The 22,644-nt window shown below is 45.3% G+C and overlaps 1 protein-coding gene across 3 annotated transcripts in view; it reads left to right on the forward strand.

Annotated features, from left to right (window-relative positions):
• The window catches only part of LARGE1 (LARGE xylosyl- and glucuronyltransferase 1), a 540,881-nt gene that overhangs the window by 437,607 nt on the left and 80,630 nt on the right, over positions 1-22,644 (forward strand). For all 3 annotated transcript variants that reach the window (XM_019446719.2, XM_019446720.2, XM_053895955.1), the window contains one exon: positions 20,895-21,007. In XM_019446719.2, the coding sequence (XP_019302264.2) occupies positions 20,895-21,007 (113 nt within the window). The remainder of the gene's footprint in view (positions 1-20,894; positions 21,008-22,644) is intronic.

A 22,644-nucleotide genomic window follows, 5' to 3' on the forward strand; every position in this document is an offset into this window, starting at 1 on the left:
TCTCTCTCTCCTAAAAATAAACATTAACAAATTTTTTTAAATCTTAAAAAAACATAGATATTTTAAATTTTTTTAGATTAGAAAATGCTAACTGTGTGGAGGTCAGGTGAAAACAGGTAATATTTAAAAGTAAACTTGAAAAAAGTCTAATGTGTGTGTGTGTATATGTATGTGTTTTGTTTTCGGTGCTGGGAACACAGTCTGTATATTGCAGAAGAATCTGTTTTTTGCCACGTACCTACTTAATAAGAATTTGCTGTGGACCGAATGTGCCCCCTCCCCAAATTCATAAGGTTAAGCCTTAATCCCTGATGTGATGGTATTTGGATATGGGGCTTTTGAGAGAGAATTAGGTTTACATAAAGCCAAGAGAGAGGGGCCCTCATGATAGGGTTAGTGTTCTAATAAGAAGAGACACCAGGAGCGCCTGGATGGCTCACTTGCTTAAGTGTCCAACTGCCGATTTCGGCTCAGGTTATGATCTTAAGGTCGTGAGATCAAGCCGCACGTTGGGTTTGGCACTGGTGGGCTCGGCACTGGACGTGGAGACTGCTTAATATGCTTACGGTTCTCTCTCTCACTCTCCACCCGTGCTCTCTCAAAAAAAAAAAGATACCAGAGAGGCTCACGCTCTTTTCCTCCCTCCCTCCTCCCCCCCCTTCCATGAGGGGACACAATGAAAAAGTAGTCTTCTCCAAGCCAGGAGGAGAGCCCTCACCAGGAAGCCATCCTGCCAGAAACCCTGCCTGGATCTTGGATTTCCAGCCTCCAGAACTGTGAGAACAGAAATGCCCGTTGCCGAAGCCACCCAGTCCGCGGTGTTCTCTTACACCAGCCTGAGCCACCAAATACAAAACCCAATTTCAGCCTTTTCCAATCCAGGCAGACAGTCTCTGACTGAGAGGTCCAGCCAGGCCTTGGAAGCCATGAATCACAAAGCAGCGGCCAACTCAAGCAGAGCCCTTTCCTTCCTGTGGGGAGCTCTGCCTGGTTCTGGCATTGCCACACCTGGACAAAGCGTATTGACCAGGCCGAATCGGTGGACGCAAGGGGTGGTCATTTCCTGAAAATGTTTCTGCCCTACTCTGCTGGTCCACAGAAGGTCAGCTCTTCCTGACCCAGACACCTGGGTGGTTCAGTCTGCAGAAGAAGGGAGGATATGATCCTAAATCTTCCTGCCATAAAGAAAATAATCTGGCATTCATTCAGTGCACTGTTTCCTTGAAGACATGTTTACGTGGGAGGCATCTGATTTCCTTGAGGCCTCTCCAGTGCACAGTACCCATCTCTTAGAGTCGACTCATGCTTTCGTGTGCACTGGCTCACGTAATCAGAGGCGTCGGTGGAGGTACAGAGGGGCTGATGGGCTCCAGAAGTTAGCAGAGCCAGTAAACAACCCAGTGCTTGTGCCTACTTTCCAGTCTTTTCTCTGGCCTTCAGTGCTTGAGATTGAGAGAGCATTTACCCCAGGGAGGATTACCCAGCCCCTTCCCCAGTACGCAGGGCTAGGCAGCTGTAGTCTTACAACCTTGTGCCATCCACGCATTGAGGGCCAGGCATTATGTTAGTATCACCTGGTAACACTCACAGAGCATTTACTCTGCTGAGTCCTGTGCTAAGTGCACTTTATGCTTTATCTCATCTAACTCTCAGTATATCTTTTGTCCGGTTTGCCCAGGTATTCAAAACTTTCCTTTAGAAGAGTGCTTCACAGTCATGGCTGTGCACTGGCATCCCCTAGGGAGATCTTAAAAACCCTACTGTCCAGGGCTCACCTCAAAACGGTTAGAACCTCCAACTGTAGTTTCTCTCAAATCAAACATGTGTTCTCTTGTTTCCTTTCTTTCTTTCTTTCTTTCTTTCTTTCTTTCTTTCTTTCTTTCTTTCTCTTTCTTTCTTTCTTTCTCTCTCTCTCTCTCTCTCTCTTTCTTTCTTTCTTTCTTTCTGTACATTTATTTATTTTTGAGAGAGAGGGAGAAAAAGAATCCCAAGCAGGCTCTGTGCCATCAACGCAGAGCCCAGCGCAGGGCTTGATCCCCTGAATCGTGAGATAATTACCTGAGCCGAAATCAAGAGTCAGAAGCCACCCAGGCACCCCTGAGGTGTTTCCTTTCTACTCGATAGGCCTGCCCCCTAATCTTTCCCAAAACTACATTATAAAGTAGTTATAGGTACCCCTGTGTGCCTCCCACAGCTTTCTTTGGACCTTCTCTATCTTCACCTTGTTTCTATAACCGTCACCAGACTCTGGGACTCCATAGCTGTTTGATTTTGTGTACATTCATTCAGCAAAGACATTTTGAGTATTAGCTTTGTGTAATATCAGACCCCGTGTTAGCCTCTGGGCATACTTGAGTGAAACCAGAATCCTGGCCTCAGACTGCTGTCAGGAAGACCCAGGATAGAGGCACTGCAGATTCGTCCATGTTGTCACAAATGGCAGGATTTCCTTCTTTTGTATAGCTGAATTATATTCCTGGTTGGTGTGTGTGTGTGTGTGTGTGTGTGTGTACACATCACATTTTCTTTACCCATTTACCATCAAAGGGCATTTTGTTTATTTCCCTATCTTGACTATTTACTGCTACAGTGAACATAGGTGTGCAGACATCTCTTCAAGATCCTGATTTCAATTCCTTTGGAGAGTTGCCTTTGTTAACTATGCGAGGTGATGGATGTGCTAATTATCTTGATCTTCATAATCATTCTACAATGCACAGGTATATCAAATCATCACATCATACGCCTTAAATATATACAATTCTATGTGTTGGTTATTCTTCAATAAAGTTAAGTTAAATGTTACAGACCCAGAAACAATTATAAAAGGTTGTAATGTATCAGTGCCCAGATGAAGAAAGTCTTGGGCTACAGGGAAGGGGGGGTGCAAGGACGCACCTCCAGTGGTTTATTTGCACCCCCATTGTTGCCCAGATTATGACCCATTATGCTATACTTTCCCTGGAACTGACAGAACCCGGCAAAAATGCCAGTGACATCAGAGAGACTAGCCTCACCGTCTTCCCTTTCCTTGAAAGCTGTTCCTGTCGTCCACCTTTATGTTTAAGCATACCCCCACCCCCCCGCACTGTGTCCTCCTGAGCCCTCAGTTGCCAGATGTCCTTTTAGACCATATTTGACATTTCCCCACAGCAGGTCAGATGTATTTGAATCAGAATAGCATGGAATATCCTGAATTGGTTAGCAGGGCCCTCAGGGACTCCTCGAAGTGAAGGCAATCTTAGCTCAGACAATTATCCAAGAGAAATCACCCGTCTCTTAGCTGACAGTGCTATTGCACAGAGGCAAGCTTTGCTTATTGGGCCCACATGTATCCAGCATGGACCGTGTGCCCGGCACAGTGCAGACAAGCTCATCTTTAGTTATGCTCAATGGAGACAACAAAAGAAGTAGAAAACATAGCCCTTGCTTTCAGCAAACCCAAGATCGAATTGGAGTGCCCAGGCAAATACACTGAGGGGACATTTATTTTCTTCGTCTCAGTCTAAATAGACTAATGTTCAACTGTTCCTAATGTTCAACCTCTTCCTAACGTTCAACTGTTTACAGCAGGGATTGATGCGTGCCTGATCTAGCCACCACCTGTTTTGGTGTGTCTAAAGCTAGGAATGGTTTTTACATTTTTAAATGATGAAAAAAGACAAGTACATTTTGTGGCACATAAAAATTAGATGAAATTCAAATTTCAGGGTCCATTAAAGCGTAGCTTTGGATGACTATATGCCCTTAAAAGCCAAACGAACGCTGATCCCCACCCTCCCAACACAGGGCTCCTGCTCTTGTGTCCTCTTTGATTATCTTGATTACTAAGAATCACCCCAGATAATTGCTCCCAGGTACAGCTTGCACCACACTTCCCCTCCCCCCACTTAACAGAAGCAGAAATTCATTTCCGGGGAGAAATTTCACCCTGCATTAAATAGATCCTTGGAAGGATAATGCCGTTTGGCTCCACCGATCCCCACTCCTTCCTTCTTTCTGTTTTATTGAACGCTGGAAACGTTATCAAGGGAAGGACGTTTATCATTCTTGCCTGAAAGCTCGGACCAGGGTAATTTTGCGCCTGCTTTTTCAATGATTGACACCACAACAAAGCTGGATTAAGTTCTCCCTTCTTTCTGCCCAGCATTCAGTGTGCACCCCACTAATCCAATTTTACGAAATCCTCTCTCGTGAACAGGACAGCCTGTGGGTTTGCCCAGATCAGGCTGGCAAAGAGCAGTAGGCTCATTCATTAGTACAGGCTCACACCCCGAAGGGTTACCATGGCCTTCTGCCTGCTGGAGTCGCTTTCCAGTAGATATGGGCCTTTGTGTGCCCACGGGAATAATGCTAATAGTCCTGGCTAACATTTATTGAGCACTTGTTATGAATGTGATATTTCAAATGGATTATTATCTTGTTTAACTTTCACAGCAGCCCAGGAGGCAGGCACTCCTTGCTGTTCCTGCAGTAGATCAGCTCGCCCAGGGCCTTTGCACCTGTAGCTCCTTCAGCCTGATTTCCTCCCCCCACGTCAGCATCCCATGCTCCCTGGCCTCATGCAGGTCTTTGCTTGAATATCACCTTCTGAAGAGAAACCTTTGCTGACCATCCATTCAAGATTTCAACAGGTTCCCTGCCCGAATGCTCCTTATCTCCCATCCTGCTTTATTGTTATCATCAGAGAACACACTTTTATCCTCAACCTGCTTACTTGTTTATTGTCTTTCCTCTTCTATCAGCATATAGGCTCCATGAGGACAATGGCTTGTTTTCAGAATGGGTTCTGGTACACAGACTCTCAGCAGATATCAGTTGAGTGAAAAAACAAATATAATTATCGCCATAACCATTTTACAGACCAAGAAAGAGAAGGTTTACAGAAATTAGCCAGTGTGCCCCAGGTTGTTTGGAAAACAAGTAATGAACCGATCCAGAATTAACCTGTGTCTCAGACCCTCAAGTCTTTACGGTTCTACCCTACAGCATCTGGCCAAACCCAAAGCCTTCTCTAGAAGTGTGGATGTGCTAGGAAATACGGAGACAGAACTGCCTACTCCTCCTGTAAAAACGTTCGCTTAACTTCAGCTTTAGTGTAACAGGGATTCACTTTAACCAAGGGACCACATCTGGTCCCTCCTGTGGCTCTAGGCACTGTGCTGGTTGAAATGCAACTGTCCAGAATTCAGTGCAACACCACGGGTAGGTCACTATATTTGTCTTGGGCAGATCTGCCGTGTATCACGGACTGTTTGAACCTGGGGTGCAGTTGGTGAGACACATGCTACCCTCCGGGAGCTCACAGTTTGTGGCACAAAGCATGCACGATGGCTGTGGATGTTAAAGTCACATCTGTGTAGACAGGGTTGTGTGGGACTTTTTCACAGCCAGTTTGCTTACTAAGCTTGTCCGGCTTCATCTCATCAACATTGAGCCTGGGAAATGCATGGCTTTGCTAACTAGATGAAAGCTAGGTTTGAATCTGGGCTCTTCCGTATTAGCTTCTCCGTTACTTCCAACTTTCCTGGGATGTTATAAGGAGTAGTGGTCATGGACATGCGTAGCACAGTGCCTGGGGCCTAGAGGGGGCCTATTAGTGGGCTCTGCCATCCTTGTTAGTTATCAGTGCCATTATTTATTATCATTTGGCTTCTGAGCAATAAATTAAGTGCCTACACATCAGTAGGAAGAACTTGGTTTTGAGTTTTAAAGTCTACCCTGGGTAATAACGATAGCTCATTATTTAATGAAGACTACCCTGTGTGTTAGTTGCTGTGCTGACTGTTTTATTTTGTCCTATTTAATCCTCCTAACAATCCTAGGAGTTATGAATACCCATTTTACAGAAGAGTACACTGACCCATAGAGCAGTAATTAAGTCACTCGCCCCGGGTCACATAGCTCATAAGCATAGAGCAAGCATGTGGATTGTTGCTGGAACCCTTACTCTTCACACCTACGCTGGAGTCTTCAGATAGTCCAGGCTGGGGGCTTATGAGGTGCCAGTCAGGGAAGCAACAGAACATACCAAAGCTGGAGTCAAGAGACTGACACTCAAGCCCTAATTTAGCCACTTATATGAATGAGCGTCCTGAGCTTCCTCACTTTACTGAGTTCAGTCTTCGGAGTCTCGCTTTCCTCATCTATAAAATGAAGAGATTGCCCTAGATGTTGTCCAAGGGTCCTACCCACTCCATGGGCCTCTAATTCTGCAAGGTGGCTCTTTCATTCCACCTGCCACAGGTTTCCCAGAGCCAGCATGCTGTGCCCTTAGAGTTAGAAAGACCTCGGTTGAAATCACAACTTTACCACCCACTAGCTGTGTGACTTTTCTCAGCCTCAGTTTCCTTATTTTCCAGCTGAATATAATCATCCAAATTTCTTGAAACAGTCCAGGGGATGAAATGATTATAATATACATGTAATAGGATGTCATCAGACATAAGGTGTTGTAATGAAGGGACTATGTATGAGGTGAATGGGCAGCACTGAAGGTATCAGCAAGGATGCTGAGGCACCAGAGATGAGCAGAAGCCACAAGCTGTTGCCACCTCTGGGCCAGGAAATGTGTGTTAGTTTCTCAGGATCTGCCATAACAAAGTATAACCAATCGGCTGGCTTAGCAGGAATACATTCTCTTATAATTCTGGAAACTAGCAGTCCATGATCAAGTGTCCATAGGGGTGATTCATTTTGAAGCCTCTCTCCTTCGCCTGTAGTGACCACTTCTCCCTGAGCTTTGGTTGACCCTCTGTGCCTATCTGTCCAGATTTCCTCTTCTTAGAAGGACACCAGCCATACTGGATCGGGGGCCATCTTGATGATGTTATTTGCACTTGGCACCTCTTTAAAGATCTCATCTCCAAATCCAATCACATGATAAGGTACTGGGGGTTAGGACTTCAACTTGGGAATTTGGGGGGGAACACAGTTCAGCCCCTAGCAAGATACAAAGAGAAGAAACCAGCATGGCTACCCTACCTGGCTACCTACATGGCTACCCAGTAGAAGCGGAAGCAGGAGAGGACACTGGTACTGTAGGACACATTGCCCAAACTGGATAGTGCATGAGAAGAGAACACCCTCTCTTTCCTCCCACCCTCCAGTCTGTGGCCAATGCCTCCAACTAGGAATCATCCAGCAGGGGTCGCAGGTAATTCTGTCTGTGGGGAAGCATCTCTTAGGGTGCAGAGAAGACCAGAGAGTGGGGCTGAAGCGGACAGATGGAGAATATGCCACTTGGCAAGGCATGTGCTGCATGAGAGACACTCCAGAAGTGCTATTTCTTTCCACTTCATAAATGGAGGGAGAAAAGTGAAGAAGGCGGCTGTGCACCCCTACCTACCTCACTGGCTGTCCTGCAGTACATGCTTTTTCTCTGAGCATGTGAACGAGTGAGTAGTGAAGAGGCGCACAATGCATCCTTCCATGTGGACTCACTTTGGTTAAGTCTGAAACTGCAAAAAGCTTCTTGCCCTTTCTGCGGGCCATTAGCTCCGAATTCAGCCAGGCTCTAGCACACGTTCGTCTGGTCAGAATCGCCCGGCCATCCACACCGCCTCGCCCTTCTTGGTAAGCAAATGAGACATCATCTTGTGCAGTGGAGCATCCAGCCAGACTGGTAGGGAGAGGCAGGCTCATTATTTGTAAAAAATTAAAATCTCCATGCCAACGAGCTGGTCAGCAGGTCTGACTTCTTTTCAGAGTATAATTATTTTTCCGTACCTGCTGAAATGTCACGGGGTTCCCGGCCCCCCAGACAGGTTCTGCTGTGCTGTCCTTGGCTCTTGCATCTACCTCTGGCTTTTCTAAGCGTTGTAATATGCTCCATTTTGTTCAATGATAATTTTTTTTAATGTTTGTTTATTTTTGAGAGAGAGTGTGAGCAGGGAGGGGCAGAGGGAGAGAGGGAGACACAGAATCCGAAGCAGGCTCCAGGCTCTGAGCTGTCAACACAGAGTCCAACGTGGGGCTCAAACTCACAAACCATGAGATCATGACCTGAGCCAGTCGGATGCTTAAACGACTGAGCCACCCAGGCACCCCTTACTGATAATTTTTAGATCTACCGCTTGGACTCTCTATATTCGTTCCCATATACAGCTCCAGAAAATACTTTCCTCTTGCTGGAAGAGACAGGTCAGAGACTCTTTAATAACCACCTTAATGACAGTGGGCTGGGCATGGTCAGAATATCTCTTCAGTATCTGTTGTCTCCTGCTATCTGATGGTCTGCCAATGAAAGACTGTCCTTGTCTCAGAGCAGGTCCTATACGAGACTCCATCTTCTGATGTGTTTTCTGGGTAGCAGGAGAGCCAGAACTACAGACCAGCAGGCATGGCTTCTGCCTTGGATTTTTTCTTATCACTCACTGTCTAAAATGGGCAAATTCTGGGGCTCCTGGGTGGTTCAGTTCGCTAAGCATCCCAACTTTGGCTCAAGTCGTGATCTCGCGGTCTGTGATTTTGAGCCCTGCATCGGGCTCTGTGCTGACAGCTCAGAACCTGGAACCCACTTCTGATTCTATGTCTCCCTCTCTCTGCCCCCTCCCTGCTCACACACTCTCTCTGTTTCTCTCTCTCTCAAAAGTAAATAAACATTAAAGAAAACTTTTTTAAATAAAATGGGCAAACTCACTTACCTTCTAAGACTTAATGATTATCTGAAAACTTACCCGAATCAGAAAAATGGCAGGAATAAGTTTGGCCTAAGACAGCAGTTTAGGGGGCTTGAGAATCGAGTGGATTTGGGGTCTTGGTGCTATGTCAGTTTCCTCGGCTGTTGTAAGTGCCAAGGACTCAGTGTCATCATCAGTTTATTCTTTCATGGCTCTGGATGCTAGGAGTCCAAATCAAGGTGTCAGCAGGGCCACGCTCCCTTCTGGGTTTCTCAAGGAGGATCCTTCCCTGTCTGTTCCAGCTCTGGCAGCCCCAGGTGTTCCTTGGCTGTGGCTGTACCACTCCAGTATGTGCCCCTGTCTTCACTCTACATCTGTTTCCGTGTCTTCTCTTCTTATAAGGACACCAGTCATTGGGTTAGGGCCCATCCTTATTGAGTGTGGCTCATCTTAACTTAACCATACCTGCAAAGACCTTGTTTCCCACCAAGGTCCTATTCACAGGTAAGGGGGTATGATGTGGACACACCTTTCTGGGGGGACTCAGTTCACCCCATAATAGTGATTTTCCTGCACTTATTATTTGCAAAACACTGTCTGATTAAGAAGACCTACCTATAGGGCCACGTGGTGGCTCAGTTGGTTAAGCTTCTGACTTCAGTGTAGGTCATGATCTTGCAGTTCATGAATTCAAGCTCCGTGTTGGGCTCCACGCTGATGGTACAAAGCCTGCTTGGGATTCTCTCTCTCTCCCTCTCTCTGCCCCTTCCATGCTCTTTCTCTCAAAATAAATAAACAAACTTTTAAATAAGAAAAAAGACCTGCCTATAGAATCTCCTTGGGTCTGTGCAGTTGACCAGGAATTATCTCCCTTATTTTGGTCCAGGAGCCTAGAAGAACCACACCGAGAGGAGTTTCAAGAGCTTGGTTGGAGAGAAATGGGGGCCAGGAGACAAAGAGAAAGCCCAGGAGAAGGGTGGGCTCCTGGGGAAGTTGTGTTTGCTTCGTGCTGGTTATTTTACTTTGAGCCACCCACCTAGCCTTTTTGAACCTCAGTTTCCTCATAAAGATGAAGATAGGGGTGGGAGCATGGATTTGATAACTTTTTGAGGTTTCTTCTAGCTTAATATTCTTTGGTTCCACAAAACTAGCAATGTGGGCAGGGAACACCACCCACCCAGGAAAATCCAGGCAGCTCTGAGCAGTGGGTGTCTGTAAGTGCAGAACTGGACATAAATCAGCATCAGTCAGCTCCAAGACCCACAATCCTTTGCTTTAAAAGTGGACAAGGGCACCTTCGTGGCTCAGTCAGTTGAGCATCCTAGTTTGGCTCAGGTCATGATCTCACAGTTCGTAAGTTCAAGCCCTGTGTCGGGCTCTGTACTGACAGCTCAGAGCTTGGAGTCTGCTTCGGATTCTGTGTCGCCCTCCCTCTCTCTCTCTCTCTCTCTCTCTCTCTCTCTCTCTCTGCCCCTCTCCCACTCATGCTCTGTGTCTGTCTCTCAAAAATAAATAAACATTAAAAAAAAAAAAAGAAAAAAACCTCTCGTGCACTGCTAGTGGCTGTGTAAAGAGGAAGAAGCAAATGCAGTGTCTGCCTAGACTGCACGTGTGCACATCCCGGGACCCAGAAAGTCATACATATGATGCCAAGAGACCCAATCAGGGATGATTGTAACTTTCACGACTGGCAAAACCCAAATGTTCATCATCAATGTAATACGTAACTAGGGTGAGTTCTATCCACATGATAGGTTATTATACAGCATTAGGTGAACAAAATGCCACGTGTAATAATGCGACTGGATCTCACAGTCATAAAAAGGCCACATACTATATGATTCAATTTACATAAAATTCAGAAACTGATAAAACGAAGGTATGATGTCAGAATTTGGGATAATGGCAACATGGCGGGTGTGTGTGCGTGTGACTGTAAGAGGCATTCTAGTCTGTCAGTGATGTTCTGTTTCCTTGTCTGGGGTCTAGTTCCAGCAAGGAGTTCAGGGGTCTGAAAACTCGTGAAGCTGTGCACTTAGGGTCCCTGTGGTTTTCTGAATGTATATGATACTACAATTAAAAGTTTCCTGTAAGCCGCAAAAACAAAAATGCTCTTCAAGTCTTGGTTGAAAGTGTTTGGCAATCAGGGCACCTGGGCGGTTAAGCATCTGACTGTTGATTTGGGCTCAGGTAGTGGTCTCACAGTTCATGGGATCAAGCCCCACTTTGGGTTCCAGTATGACTGTGTGGAGCCTGATTGGGATTCTCTCTCTCCCTCTCTCTGGCCCCTCCAACCTCCCCCCACCAAATAAATAAATAAACTTAAAATAAGTGTTTGCCAGCCACCAAACCCTTCATGTTCTTAGCCATATCACAACCGTAGCCAAATACATTCTGTCCAGTGACAGATATATTTTTGAACCAAGCCTACCCTTCTCCAGAACACCCCTCTCTGTTTGAACACCTGTAGATCCTTCCCACTCTGGCGTGCGGGAACCACTCTGTTCTCCATCTCTGTGTATCTGGTGCATAGAAATTCCTCAATAAATATTAACTGAATGGGTGATTGAGTGAGTGAATGACCACCAGCCTCTTGTAAGGTATGAACTGACCTTTGTTTCCTATCCATCCACACTTTCAGAAATCCCAGCAAATGTAGGCTTCAGGTGGGAGGATCTCCATTTTCTCTCTGTGCTCAAGAGCTTTCAGAAACGAAAAGATTTAACAAACAAAAAGTAGAAGCTTTTAATTTATGTGATCAAAAGTGAGTCCCAGGTAAAATCAGCAGGGGATTTTAAATTAAGTGGTTTTTAATAAACTCACTTTCTCGTGGGTCACGCGGGAGAAGAGAAATGTAGAACTTCAAAGCGGGAGAGGAAAGTGGTGATTTTGAGGGTCATCTTCGTGAACGTTTCTGGGATGAGAGCCCACATGTTCCCCTGAGCCCCTGGTACAGAAGATGTGCAGTACCCACTTAAGGCTTTGTTTCTCTGGTTCAAACCAGCGAAACCACGGGAAATGCTGAGGGACGAGGGGAACAGATTTGTATTTTCATGTGTTGGTCCCTGCAGTGCAGATAGAGAGCCAAGAACAGGCAGACAGAAGCCAGTGAGGGCTCAGAGTGAAGGAAAAGCAACATCCTACCAGATTCCTGGGGAAAAGGGGAGAAGAGGTCCTGGTAAATAAATCTGGGAAATGCTGGATGCAGTAGCCCCCTTTGAGATTCACTGTGCACACAGATACAGCCTACTGTGTTTAACTGACCATCTCCTAAACTTAATTTACTGATTTGACCCTGTTTCCCACACACCTGTTGGCATCCTGCAGGACACCACGCAATACATTGTGACTTAGCATGAGTGTAAGAACAGGGGTCTCATCTGAAGCCTGCTCTGATCTCGTCTGAAGGAGTCATGTGGCCACTTCGGACCTCAGTTTCCCCTGAACTAAGAAAGTACGTGGTCTGAATTAACCAACCCAATTCTGGCAGTATTCTTGAGCTTGACTAAAGAGTGGAAGCAGGTTGCATAGAAAGAAAGGAAGAAAATAGTGGCAGACTCTTTCAAACAGAATTCTTGCACAATCTAAAGAATGTAGGCAGGAGGTGGTGGGACACGAGCTGAGGTCCGAGTTGAATGGGCCCAGACACAGAAAGAAGAGGGTCTCTGTGCCACCCAGGAGAGAGAGATGACATGATAGCTCTGAAACAGTGTCCTGACTGCGTCTCTCTCCAACTGGTCACCTGTGCTCCCTTGTAGCTGATCAGGCCCCACTCTATGGGGAAACCCTCCCTTTCCTGGCCTCCTGTAATGCCTGATCTCCCCGTATGTTTTCGTACAAGTAAACTGCTTATGGCCTGTGGTCTTCACACAGTCCTTCAAGCATTTACTTATGTTTTTTAAAGAGCTACCTGACTTGTTTTGGGTTTGGGCCACTGATTCAGCTAAGTCTTGTCGTATCCAGTCATGAGCATGCGCACAGACACATGCACACACACACACACACACACACACACACACACACACACACACACACACTGGGAGGCAACATGGCATGGTTGAAAGGCTACAGGTCAAAGGGTGAGACTAATTTTGCCCCTCACTAGCTAGGTGAGTGTAAGATGGGGATGATTCTATCCACCTTGCAGGTTTGTCCTAAGACTTGGAGGCCCTGTAAGTAAAGCCCCATCTCTAGTATGCAGCAGTTGCTTGAGAAATGGCGGGTGTTATCAACACTGGTACCATATTTAGTCTCTTCTCTTTCTTGCAGTTCCATTGGTAAGAACCAGTATCTGGCTCTTTTAAAAAAGCATGAATTTCTCCCTCCTCTCTTCATAGACCTCCCCCTTGCTTTCCCTGCCATCTTGGCTAGCAAGCTATTGCTACATATTCAGTTTGGAAAACAGAAACATTGCCCTCTGATCCACAGATGAAACACCCTACCACTGGACCAGATGTTCGCAGGAGAAGCCTTTGATTTTTAATTTATTTATTCATTGATTTATTTAGTGTTGGTCTCTTAGGCTCCCAGCATAACAGCTTAAGGTAAAGCCGTGCCAGCCCCATGCCTCCCAGCCAGCTCCGTTGGGAGTCCCTGTCAAATGGAAGGCGTGCTGCCTCTGTGCAGAGTGCTGGCCTCCAGGGCCGAGGGCTCTCTCTGTGCTCCCAGATCCGGGCAGCAAGTATGGAAATGGGAGGAATCATGCAGTAGCAAATACCAGCCAAAGGCCAAAGTCAAGGTCTTTGGTACCACCATCCCCCTGACAGCAGGAAAGCGCTGTCAAAGTCTGACTCGGGGCAAGCCCCGCAAAGCCAAATCTGTGTCGTTTCGGCTCGAAAGGGTCCAATTTCAGAAGGAGCCGTCTTCATCATTTTAACCAATATTCACTGAAAAAGCTTGTTCCCACATTGAATGCATGCATATAATTTGTATTCATTCTAGTGGGAATTATGCAAGTTGAGTGAGTGATAATTAGGCACCTTAATGAGGAAATGTATAGTTTCTGTAACTGTTATTTATAAGCTTTTATGTACCACTTCATATTTTCAAAGCCCTTTACAATCATTAATTAGGATATCTCCCCAGCACCATAGGAGTGAGGTCAATAAACAGCTAGAGCTCTGTTTCTGTTGGAAATGTTGTTTTTCAGCTCTTGTACAATCTGTGTGCAAACTCCTAACCTTTGAAGAAACAGGCAGATTCTCTTATGAGTGTGCACCGTGTGATTGTATTTAACAGTCTATACAGACTCCCTAGCTGCTTAGAAACATCATTTATGCACATAATTTTACTTATGGTAGATTTTCTTTCCTTTATTATTATTTTTTTCTTCCTTGTAGGTTACATCCCTTAGCTGCCACTTAATAACCCCAGGGGACCTCCTAATCATGCTGGTTGTGACACCATAAGCCGACTATTTGACAGAAATCTGAGGAAGAATATAGGCTTGAAGATATTTCAAATAGTTTGAGTGTCCGGGGCATTCCACACACGAGGGGATTTTAAAGAGTTTTAGAAAGACAAGTTAATTTAGGCTAGTAAGTGAATTACTAGGCATGCATATTTATTATCAATTAATATTTCTCAGTTCAGCCATATTACATACTGTGCCTACTGTGCTAGATACCTTTTTTTTTTTTTTATTTGAGGGAGAATCTTAAGTTGGCACCACATGCTCAGCACGGAGCCTGATGCAGGGCTCAGTCCCACGACACTAGGATCATGACCCAAGCTGAGATCAAGAGTCAGCTTCTCAACCGACTGAGCCACCCAGGCACCCCTAGATACTTCATAATGTTGTGGGATTTTTACTTTGAGGTAGGAAATAATAGATCATGGCCTATACCAGATACTTTTAAAGATACACTTTTTAAAAAAGTCCTCCTAATCATGTTGAGTTAATGTGGGATTGTCCCCATATATTATAGGTAAGGCACTGGAGCTCAGAATCCCAGTGGCTTTTTTCAAGAGAAATTGGTGGTAAGTGATGATGTCAGGACTCAAACCCAGGGCTTCTGTTTTCAAGTCCGGTTGGAAAAACTTGAGGTTTCCACTTAACATACAGTTTCCTCTTGTGTGACAGCTACAGAAACGCCTGTATTCCCAGAATCCACTCAACTGCATCAGCGTGAGGATGTGAGGATATTTATTGTACAAATAACCCACGGTTAATTACAGATTTATGAGCAAAGACAAATGGTTTCACCCATGCTAGACAATTTTATGTGGCCACTTTTTAACTTTCTTTTTTGGGGAGAGGAGGGGGAAATGGGTCATTACCTTTTAAGGTCTGCTGTTCAAATGTGGTGGAAAATAATCTGCTACCTGATAGGCAGTCACAGCCCTGAAGGGACAAGCGTGTCTGGCTTGACCTTCACACAGGTGATCCTTTGCATCCTTTCAGAGGCTGCAGGTTAGACAGCATTCAGCTTTCAAGTTGGACATCATTTTTTTCAGGAAGCTTTTCCCTAATGCTTCCTCCCACACTCAGATCACATTTCCCAGTCCCAGATCCCATGCTTCTTACCCCATCTTGTATCTGTCACAGTGTTTACATTGTCTTGATTGCCCATCTCCCTTCCCTATTAGATCTTGCTCCCTAAGAGCAAGGACTGCATTTTACAAACCGCTAAGTCACCAGCTAACCCAGTGAATTGTAGGAGGTGCTCAAAACATACCTCTAAATGAATTGTAGAAGAAATAACTTCTGAATGCAGGCCCCATGAATAAAGACCAGACAGGATCCCCACTGGTTTGTTTGACAAGTCAAGAGAAGCTCACATATGGCCGGGCTGTAGGTCCTGGGAGCCCTGATTCCCATGAGCTTTTGTTGGCCTGTGTTGGCCAAGTACGCACTTGGCATTAATGTTTAGCATGAGGCAGCTGTTTCAAAACATTGAGACAGGGGCTCCTGGCTGGCTCAGTCAGTAGAGCATATGACTCTTGATCTGGGGGTTAAGTTCAAGCCCCACAGTGGGTGTAGAGAGTACTTAAAATCTTTAAGGGGAGCCTGAGTGGTTCAATCAATTAAGCATCCAACTTTGGCTCAGGTCGTGATCTCACAGTTTGTGGGTTCTAGCCCTACATCAGGCTCTGTGCCAACAGCTCAGAGCCTGGAGCCTACTTTAGATTCTATGTCTCCCTCTCTGTCTCTACCCCTCCCCTGCTCATGCTATGTCTCTGAAAAATAAATAATTGTTAAAAAAAATTTTTAAAAAGACTTTGCTGTATTTCTAAAACAAACAAACAAAAAAAAAACTTAAAAAAAAATCAAGACATACATACATACATCCCATAGACCTTGCTGGCACAGGGGATACACTGGCTTCATTAGTTCTAATGTTCTAAGATAAAGACCCTTTTCTAGATGGGGCAGTGGGAGACACTTACCATGACATTGGAAAGTCACTTCGTAGCACCTCACTTCCCACGTCTATCCAGAAGCGATGATGAGTATAGCCTGTCTCCTTTCTAAGGATATGGTGGAGTCAGAAGTGGATAAATGTGGAAACTCTTAAATGCAGAAGCTGACAGTGAAGTTCATAAGCTTTATAACATGTTCGTTCACGAGTTTTGTTTGTTTTGGATTCTGATTGAATCAGGGATGGGCAGTAGTATATTTAGTAAACATTCTGGATTCTGATGAGAAAACCAAACTGCATATTGGCTTGTCAAGTTTGCAAAGAGAGAGATAGTTAAGTGGCAAAGTGCGATTGATTGTGCCAGCTTTACTGCATAATCTGATGGAAGGAAAAAAGTAAATGTGTGGCTGTAATTCCTGTGGAATTATAATTCCTGGCTAAGGAATTACAGCTTGTTCTTTAGGCTTCCTGAGATACTAGAGGCCTTTGAGCCTGTGAAGTGACCTGATAAAGCAACATTTCAGGTTGGCTTTTCTGAAACAGACCCAGTTGTGGTCATTCCCTTGCTCAAAATCTTTCGCTAGCTCCCAGGTGCCCTCAGCAGGACTTTCCAACCAGTGTGGCACACGTGGGTAATAGATGTGCCAAAATAGTGATCCCATCAGCCACTGGGGCCCCTGAATGGGGCCTGGAGCAGCCAGACCCCTGGGTCAGCCTTTCCAGCCCCAAGCAGGTTGTAAGGATCTCATGTTCTATGTAAGAAATGACATGAAAATGGTTGAAAAGCACCTCTTGCACAGATACGAGCCCTTCGTGATCCATCCCTGCTCACGTGTTCAAGGTCATGTCCTGACATTTGCCCCAAAACACTCTATTTCAGCCATCCAGCCATCATATACACCTGTTCCCACACGTCTTACTACTCTGCCTTTGTCCGTATTTCTTCAGATGTCCCCCTCGTGTCTGCCTGGCCTGATCATAGCGCAGGCTGACCACCCCCCCCCCCCCCCCGCCGCCACCCTCCCCAGACTCTCTTAATGAACAGTGCACATTCTCAGTGTTCACAGCCCTGGCCTTGAATCATGATGCTTAATGTGTCTTCCACAGATGGGCATGACCAAGACTAAATGCTCTCCATCCAGTAAATATGTGTTGAATTAATATTTTGAATAAACCCAAGAAATTGGGAAAAGTAGGGAAGAAAAACATGTACAGGTCTGTTTCAGTTGTTTGCACAAAATAGGTGCTCAATAAATAACCACCGAATGAGTGAATAAAGGAAGAGATGCAAAAGCCATTTAAAAAAATCTTTTAATCTTTATTTATTTTTGAGGGAGTGAGAGAGAGACAGAGTGAGAGCAGGGGAGGAACAGAGAGAGAGGGAGACACAGAATCTGAAGCAAGCTCTAGGCTCCCAGCTGTCAGCACAGAGCCCAACGTGGGGCTCAAACCCACTAACCGTGAGATCATGATCTGAAGACACTTAACTGACTGAGCCACCCAGGCACCCCTGGTTTTTCTTTTGAGAGAGAGAGACACAGAGAGACAGAGTGTGAGCAGGGGAGGGGCAGAGAGAGAGGGAGACAGAATCTGAAGCAGGCTCCAGGCTCCCAGCTGTCAGCACAGAGCCCGATGCAGGGCTTGAACCCATGAACCGTGAGATCATGACCTGAGCCGAAGTCAGACGCTCAACCGACTGAGCCACCCAGGCGCCCCGCAAAAGCCGTTTTAAATGTAGCATCTGTGGGATGCTGCAATGGCCCAAACACGAGAGGAGAGAGAGTAGTTGGAGATGTTTCGGGGCACGTGGCACCATCAACACAGCGATCCTTGCACAGTTTTGGAGGCTGGACCCCAGTTCACCTCTCAGCCATGTGCCCCACAAATTGAGATTAGGATGCTTACTGCAGCATCGTTTGTAACAGGAGAAACAAAGGAAGCAGCCAGAATGTTGTTCAGTCAGGCAATGCATAAATAACTTGTGGTATATTTTTACAATGAGTGAAGTGATTGCCATGAATAGACTAGATATTGCAATCTTAACATGGTTAAGTCTTCAAGACGTAATGTTGGGTGAAAAGGTAAATGAGAATTGAGAAATGAAATACTCTAAAGGCATCATAGATTGTTAATTAATATATGCACAGAGAATAAAACTATAAAAATATGCATGGAAATGAAACCCAACCACCTCAGGATGGTGGTTACCCTTGGGAGAGAGAGAGAGAGAGCCAGAGTGGGATGAAGGAGCTTTTGATTTATCTATAATGTTTTATTATTCACAGCAAATGTGGCAATATATTAGTATTTATTAAATTGGGGTGGTGGGTATTTGTCCTATTAGTTTCTAGACTTTTCTGGTGGTTTGAAATAGTTCATGCTTTTAAAAATCAACATGACAACACCCAGCGCTCATCCCAACAGGAGCACTGGGTGTTGTATGGAAACTAATTTGACGATGAATTTCAAGAAAAAAAAAAAAAAATCACATAAAAAAAAAAAAAAAGGCTAGGTAACTGGGAGAATAACCCCACATTTCTGCATTTAGTCTTCTGGTCTAGACACTTGCCTGTCTTCCACTAGTCTGGGAAATGGGGTGGAATCACATTGGCCACAGAGGACTTGCCAAGTCTTAATACCCATTAAAAAGCATTAGTTCTCAGGTCAGTCCCCTGAGACTGATAGATCTCCCATTGACATCTCTAGAGGCTTCAAAATGTGCATTAATATTCTCCATCTTGTTTGTAGCCTCCACTCCCTTCCCATTTTTTCTGTATATTAGAGCACCTATCCAACCTAATTAGGATTAGTTTCTACAGTAAGATGAAATTGTTTTACGTGTTAGGGATCTATTTTCCTGAATCTATCACTATATTCTCTTGGTTTGTAACTCTGTAAATTTTTTCTTTTCTTTCTCCACAAGAAGCAAATAATATGCTTATGGTGAATTTTACTATTTCTGAAATTGCTTCTGTGAACAGTTTCAGTGCCTGCACTGACTGGCGAGGGTCAGCTGTGTGCCCGGTCTTCCCAATGGGGTGTTCAGTGAGATTACTTTGGTAGTTTGAAATCAGCCACGATAGGAGAATTTACACCATAGGAACCAGCAGATGCTACAAATCACGTTTTCAGAGTCCCCACCCCCACCCCCCCGGGAGCTTGTGGCTAAACATTTACCAGTGTACCATGAATGGATATAACAGCTTTCTGAGTTGCACAGGGCAAGTAGCATTTTTCTCATTTTACACATATAGAAACCAAAGGTCACCAAAGGGAAAAAGTCTTGGCCCAAGTCCCTGAGCTCTGGTGCTGAGGCTTCGGTTTTTGTGGTGTAGATGAGGGAACACCAGCCTTGAAGCCAGGCAGATCTGAGTTTGAAGCTGGTGTAGCTTCTCTGGTACTGTGAATTGTTCCAGCTTCTGACTTAGTTTCTCAGTTTCCCCACCTAAGAAATAAGGATGACAATATCTAACCTGCAGTGATCTTGGGAGCAAAAAGGGAAAAGATACGTGCAAAAACTGAGCAAACCATAAAAGATGTGCAAAGGATATAATTTGACCCTTTGGCTTAACGAGTTCAGATCTGTGTATTACCCCATTATTACCGCTACCATATATATATATATATTTTTTTTCTTATTTCATCTTTACCTGACCAAACACCTTTGACTAAATGGTGAATTTACTTTTTTTCTCCAAATATGTGCCACTGGAATAGGTTTAAAAAAAAAAAAAAACTCCCAGAGTTGACATTTATATGTGACTTGGGGAATCAGGTTCTCTCCAAAACTCTTAGAAATGTATGTACTAGGTATCAACTCAGATCATTTGTCAACTGCCTGGAGTTTTCTCCGCTGAGCTTTCTGCTGAGCTCAGCATCCTGAGGAGGATTGATTTGGGAGCCCATGGGTGCTACAGTTCCATCCACCAAATTAACTGCAGTGGCCTGCAGGGAAATTCTCTTGGTTCCTTGTGTTCTGTGCTCTCTGTGCATTCTCTATATGCTCTAACTGACCTGGAAGTAGACAGCTGCTTCTGAGTCATTCAGCAAAGCCAAAATGTGCTTTTCTAGTTCATTTTTACTAGTTAATTTTTACCTGAGTAATAAATTGAGTTGTTTTAACATTAAAAAAAATAATAACAACAGCAGGGTATGCAATGGCAGTTTGTCTCGCGACACAACCCCCCATTGACCCAGGTCCCTCCCCGTAAAAACTAACAAAAGAAAGATGGAGTGCATCTTAGAGCATCAGCACCACCTTCACTGTAGTTTACATCTGTGTTCGTTGTGGGGCCCAGAGAAGACTTTGGAAATCAGAACACTGAAGCAAGCTCCCATGGCTTGTCAATAAATGCAAAGCAAATCAGCCAGTCTCACCTAGAAAAAAGTCACAGAGGAGCCGCTTTGTGTGTGTAAAGATAAACAGCATATAGTGTACAAACGCTTTCCATCATCTACACCTAGGGAGGTTGTCCTGTCTCTGGGGAAAAAACACAGGGAAGAACCAAATGCTTCTCGGGAGTGTAGTACGTATCAGGTGCAATACGAGGCTCTTTTCAAGATTAGTGTGGCAGAATCTCCATAGCACAAATGTACCGCTTTAACCTGCTTTAAGTGTGCAGTTCAGAAGCATTAAGCACATCGACGTCGTGCCACTGTCTCCACCTCCCCTCTCCAGAAAGTGCGAGGCTCTTCTGCCCATCTCACTTAGTGTCGGCCACAGCCTTCGATGCTATTGTCACGTTTTCCAGCAACGAGGATGTTCAGAGAGGCTGTTTGAAGTCTCATCCTGAGTCACTGGCAGAGCCTGGGATTGAACCCAGGTATGTTCGTCTCCAAGACGCGGACAGGTGTGTCTGTCTGTCTGTCTGACTGTCGTTTTTTCCTTCTTCCACCCTATGCTGTTGCCTAGGGGTGATCCTGCTGCTTCTGGACAAACTACGGAAGATGAAATGGGAACAGATGTGGCGGCTGACCGCAGAGAGGGAGTTGATGGGCATGCTGTCCACGTCCTTAGCGGACCAGGTGAGTGGCCAGGTGAGAAGGTGCAGTTGTTCCTGGACGCCCTGTGCGGTTTCTCCAGGAAGCTTGAAAGTAGAGGGGTCTGAATGGTGTCTCCACCTGTCGTGTGACCCATTCATCGCTTCCTTCAGCAGACCTTCACTGCACGCTGCGTGAGCCAAGGATGACGTTCAGAGACAGGATTGCAGAGGTAAATGAAGGACGTCGTCCTTGGCCTCAGAGAGCTTCTAGCTTATTAAAGGAGACTGATGAGGAGGCATTCGGAGGAGCTTGCTGTCTTCATCTTGGTGTGGGGTGCATAGAACACCACAGCACATTTCCCAGACAAGGTTACATTTGCTTTTCCGGCACATAGGGTCTAACTTTAAAAGCAATGCCTTTCACTTAGATCCTGTGCTATGACCCTATCCTCAAGGGAAATGCATTTAAATGGAAGAGACAAACTACCTGTCTTGAATAACCAGCTTCTAATCCAGGCGATCTGAAAAAGTCTGTGAACTCCACCAAACCATTGATGTGAATGCATAAAAATCCCATTCCTCATTTTTGCTAGCAAATGTAGGTGCCCGAGCCTTTGACCTTGGCTCTGCCAGGCTCGTGCATTTAGATTTTGAGTTCCCTGTGGTGTAGATGGCTGTGTTGAAACGGGGAGAAGACTTGTCTGGGTTCTCTGCGTTTTACCCTTTACTGTTCATCCAAAAAGAAAGTGCAGTCCCATGTTTTTGCCCGATGTTCAACTGTCTGAGTCACTGAATTTTTGTAAAGTTTTCTAATACAGAAGAAACAAGAAACTCTGTAGGGTGACTTTACTATTTTTTTTTTTTTTAGCATTGTTATTATTCAGTATTTCCCAAGCAGCCAGAAACTAATTTCCTTTTTCAAACATGAGATCTGGTATAATGAATGAGTTAAAAATTACCCAGGTAGCTGTTTTAAACCTGAGGGGAAAATTGTCCTCCATCATCATATTTTAAGTCAGGTCACAATGACTCCAGCATGTCCCCAAAAGCTAGCAGTTGCATATCTGTGTCCAATGAGGGTAGTTTATCCAGTCATCTCCTTCTGCGAAGGCACATAATTCACCCCCCGGCACCAGCTGTCAGCAGCTAGTTAATAAGTGTGGTCTGGTGCGACGAGAGCTTGGAGAAAAGCCCAAAAGAAGGAAAACTCCCTAGAAAAGTCGGAGTTGGATTTGGAGGTGGGGAGAGCGTCCTCGGGCACCATGGCCTGCAGGAGTCCAAGGCACATCCATCATCGAGTCCCCGCCAAAAGCCCCAGGAAGAACTGATGAAACAAGATCTATAATTTGTCTCAGCCCCTGAATGAGCAGAGCAGTTGTCATCATGCAGTTTCCTCTCCAGGAGGCCCAGGATGGATGACACAGGGCTCCTGGATGAGGTGGGAAGAGGGGTGGAAAAGTGACTTCATTTCATCTGTGCTGGCTCCGGTATGAAAGACCAGCCATGTCTGCTCCCACGTCCCCTTGCCGGATGGCGCCTCCTGAGGCCAGAGAGCCCATGAGCTTCAAGCACGCGTGGGGCGCTCCCCCGTCCGTTCCAAGGGGAATGCCTCACAGCGCAAGCCAGCCTGTGCTCAGAGCAGGAGCCTAAAGAGAGGCCTTTGCACAGGAGGTGCTGTGC

Source organism: Panthera pardus, unplaced genomic scaffold, assembly GCF_024362965.1.
Source record: "Panthera pardus isolate Hobbes unplaced genomic scaffold, ASM2436296v1 HiC_scaffold_6, whole genome shotgun sequence".
Classification (NCBI taxonomy): Eukaryota; Metazoa; Chordata; class Mammalia; order Carnivora; family Felidae; genus Panthera; species Panthera pardus.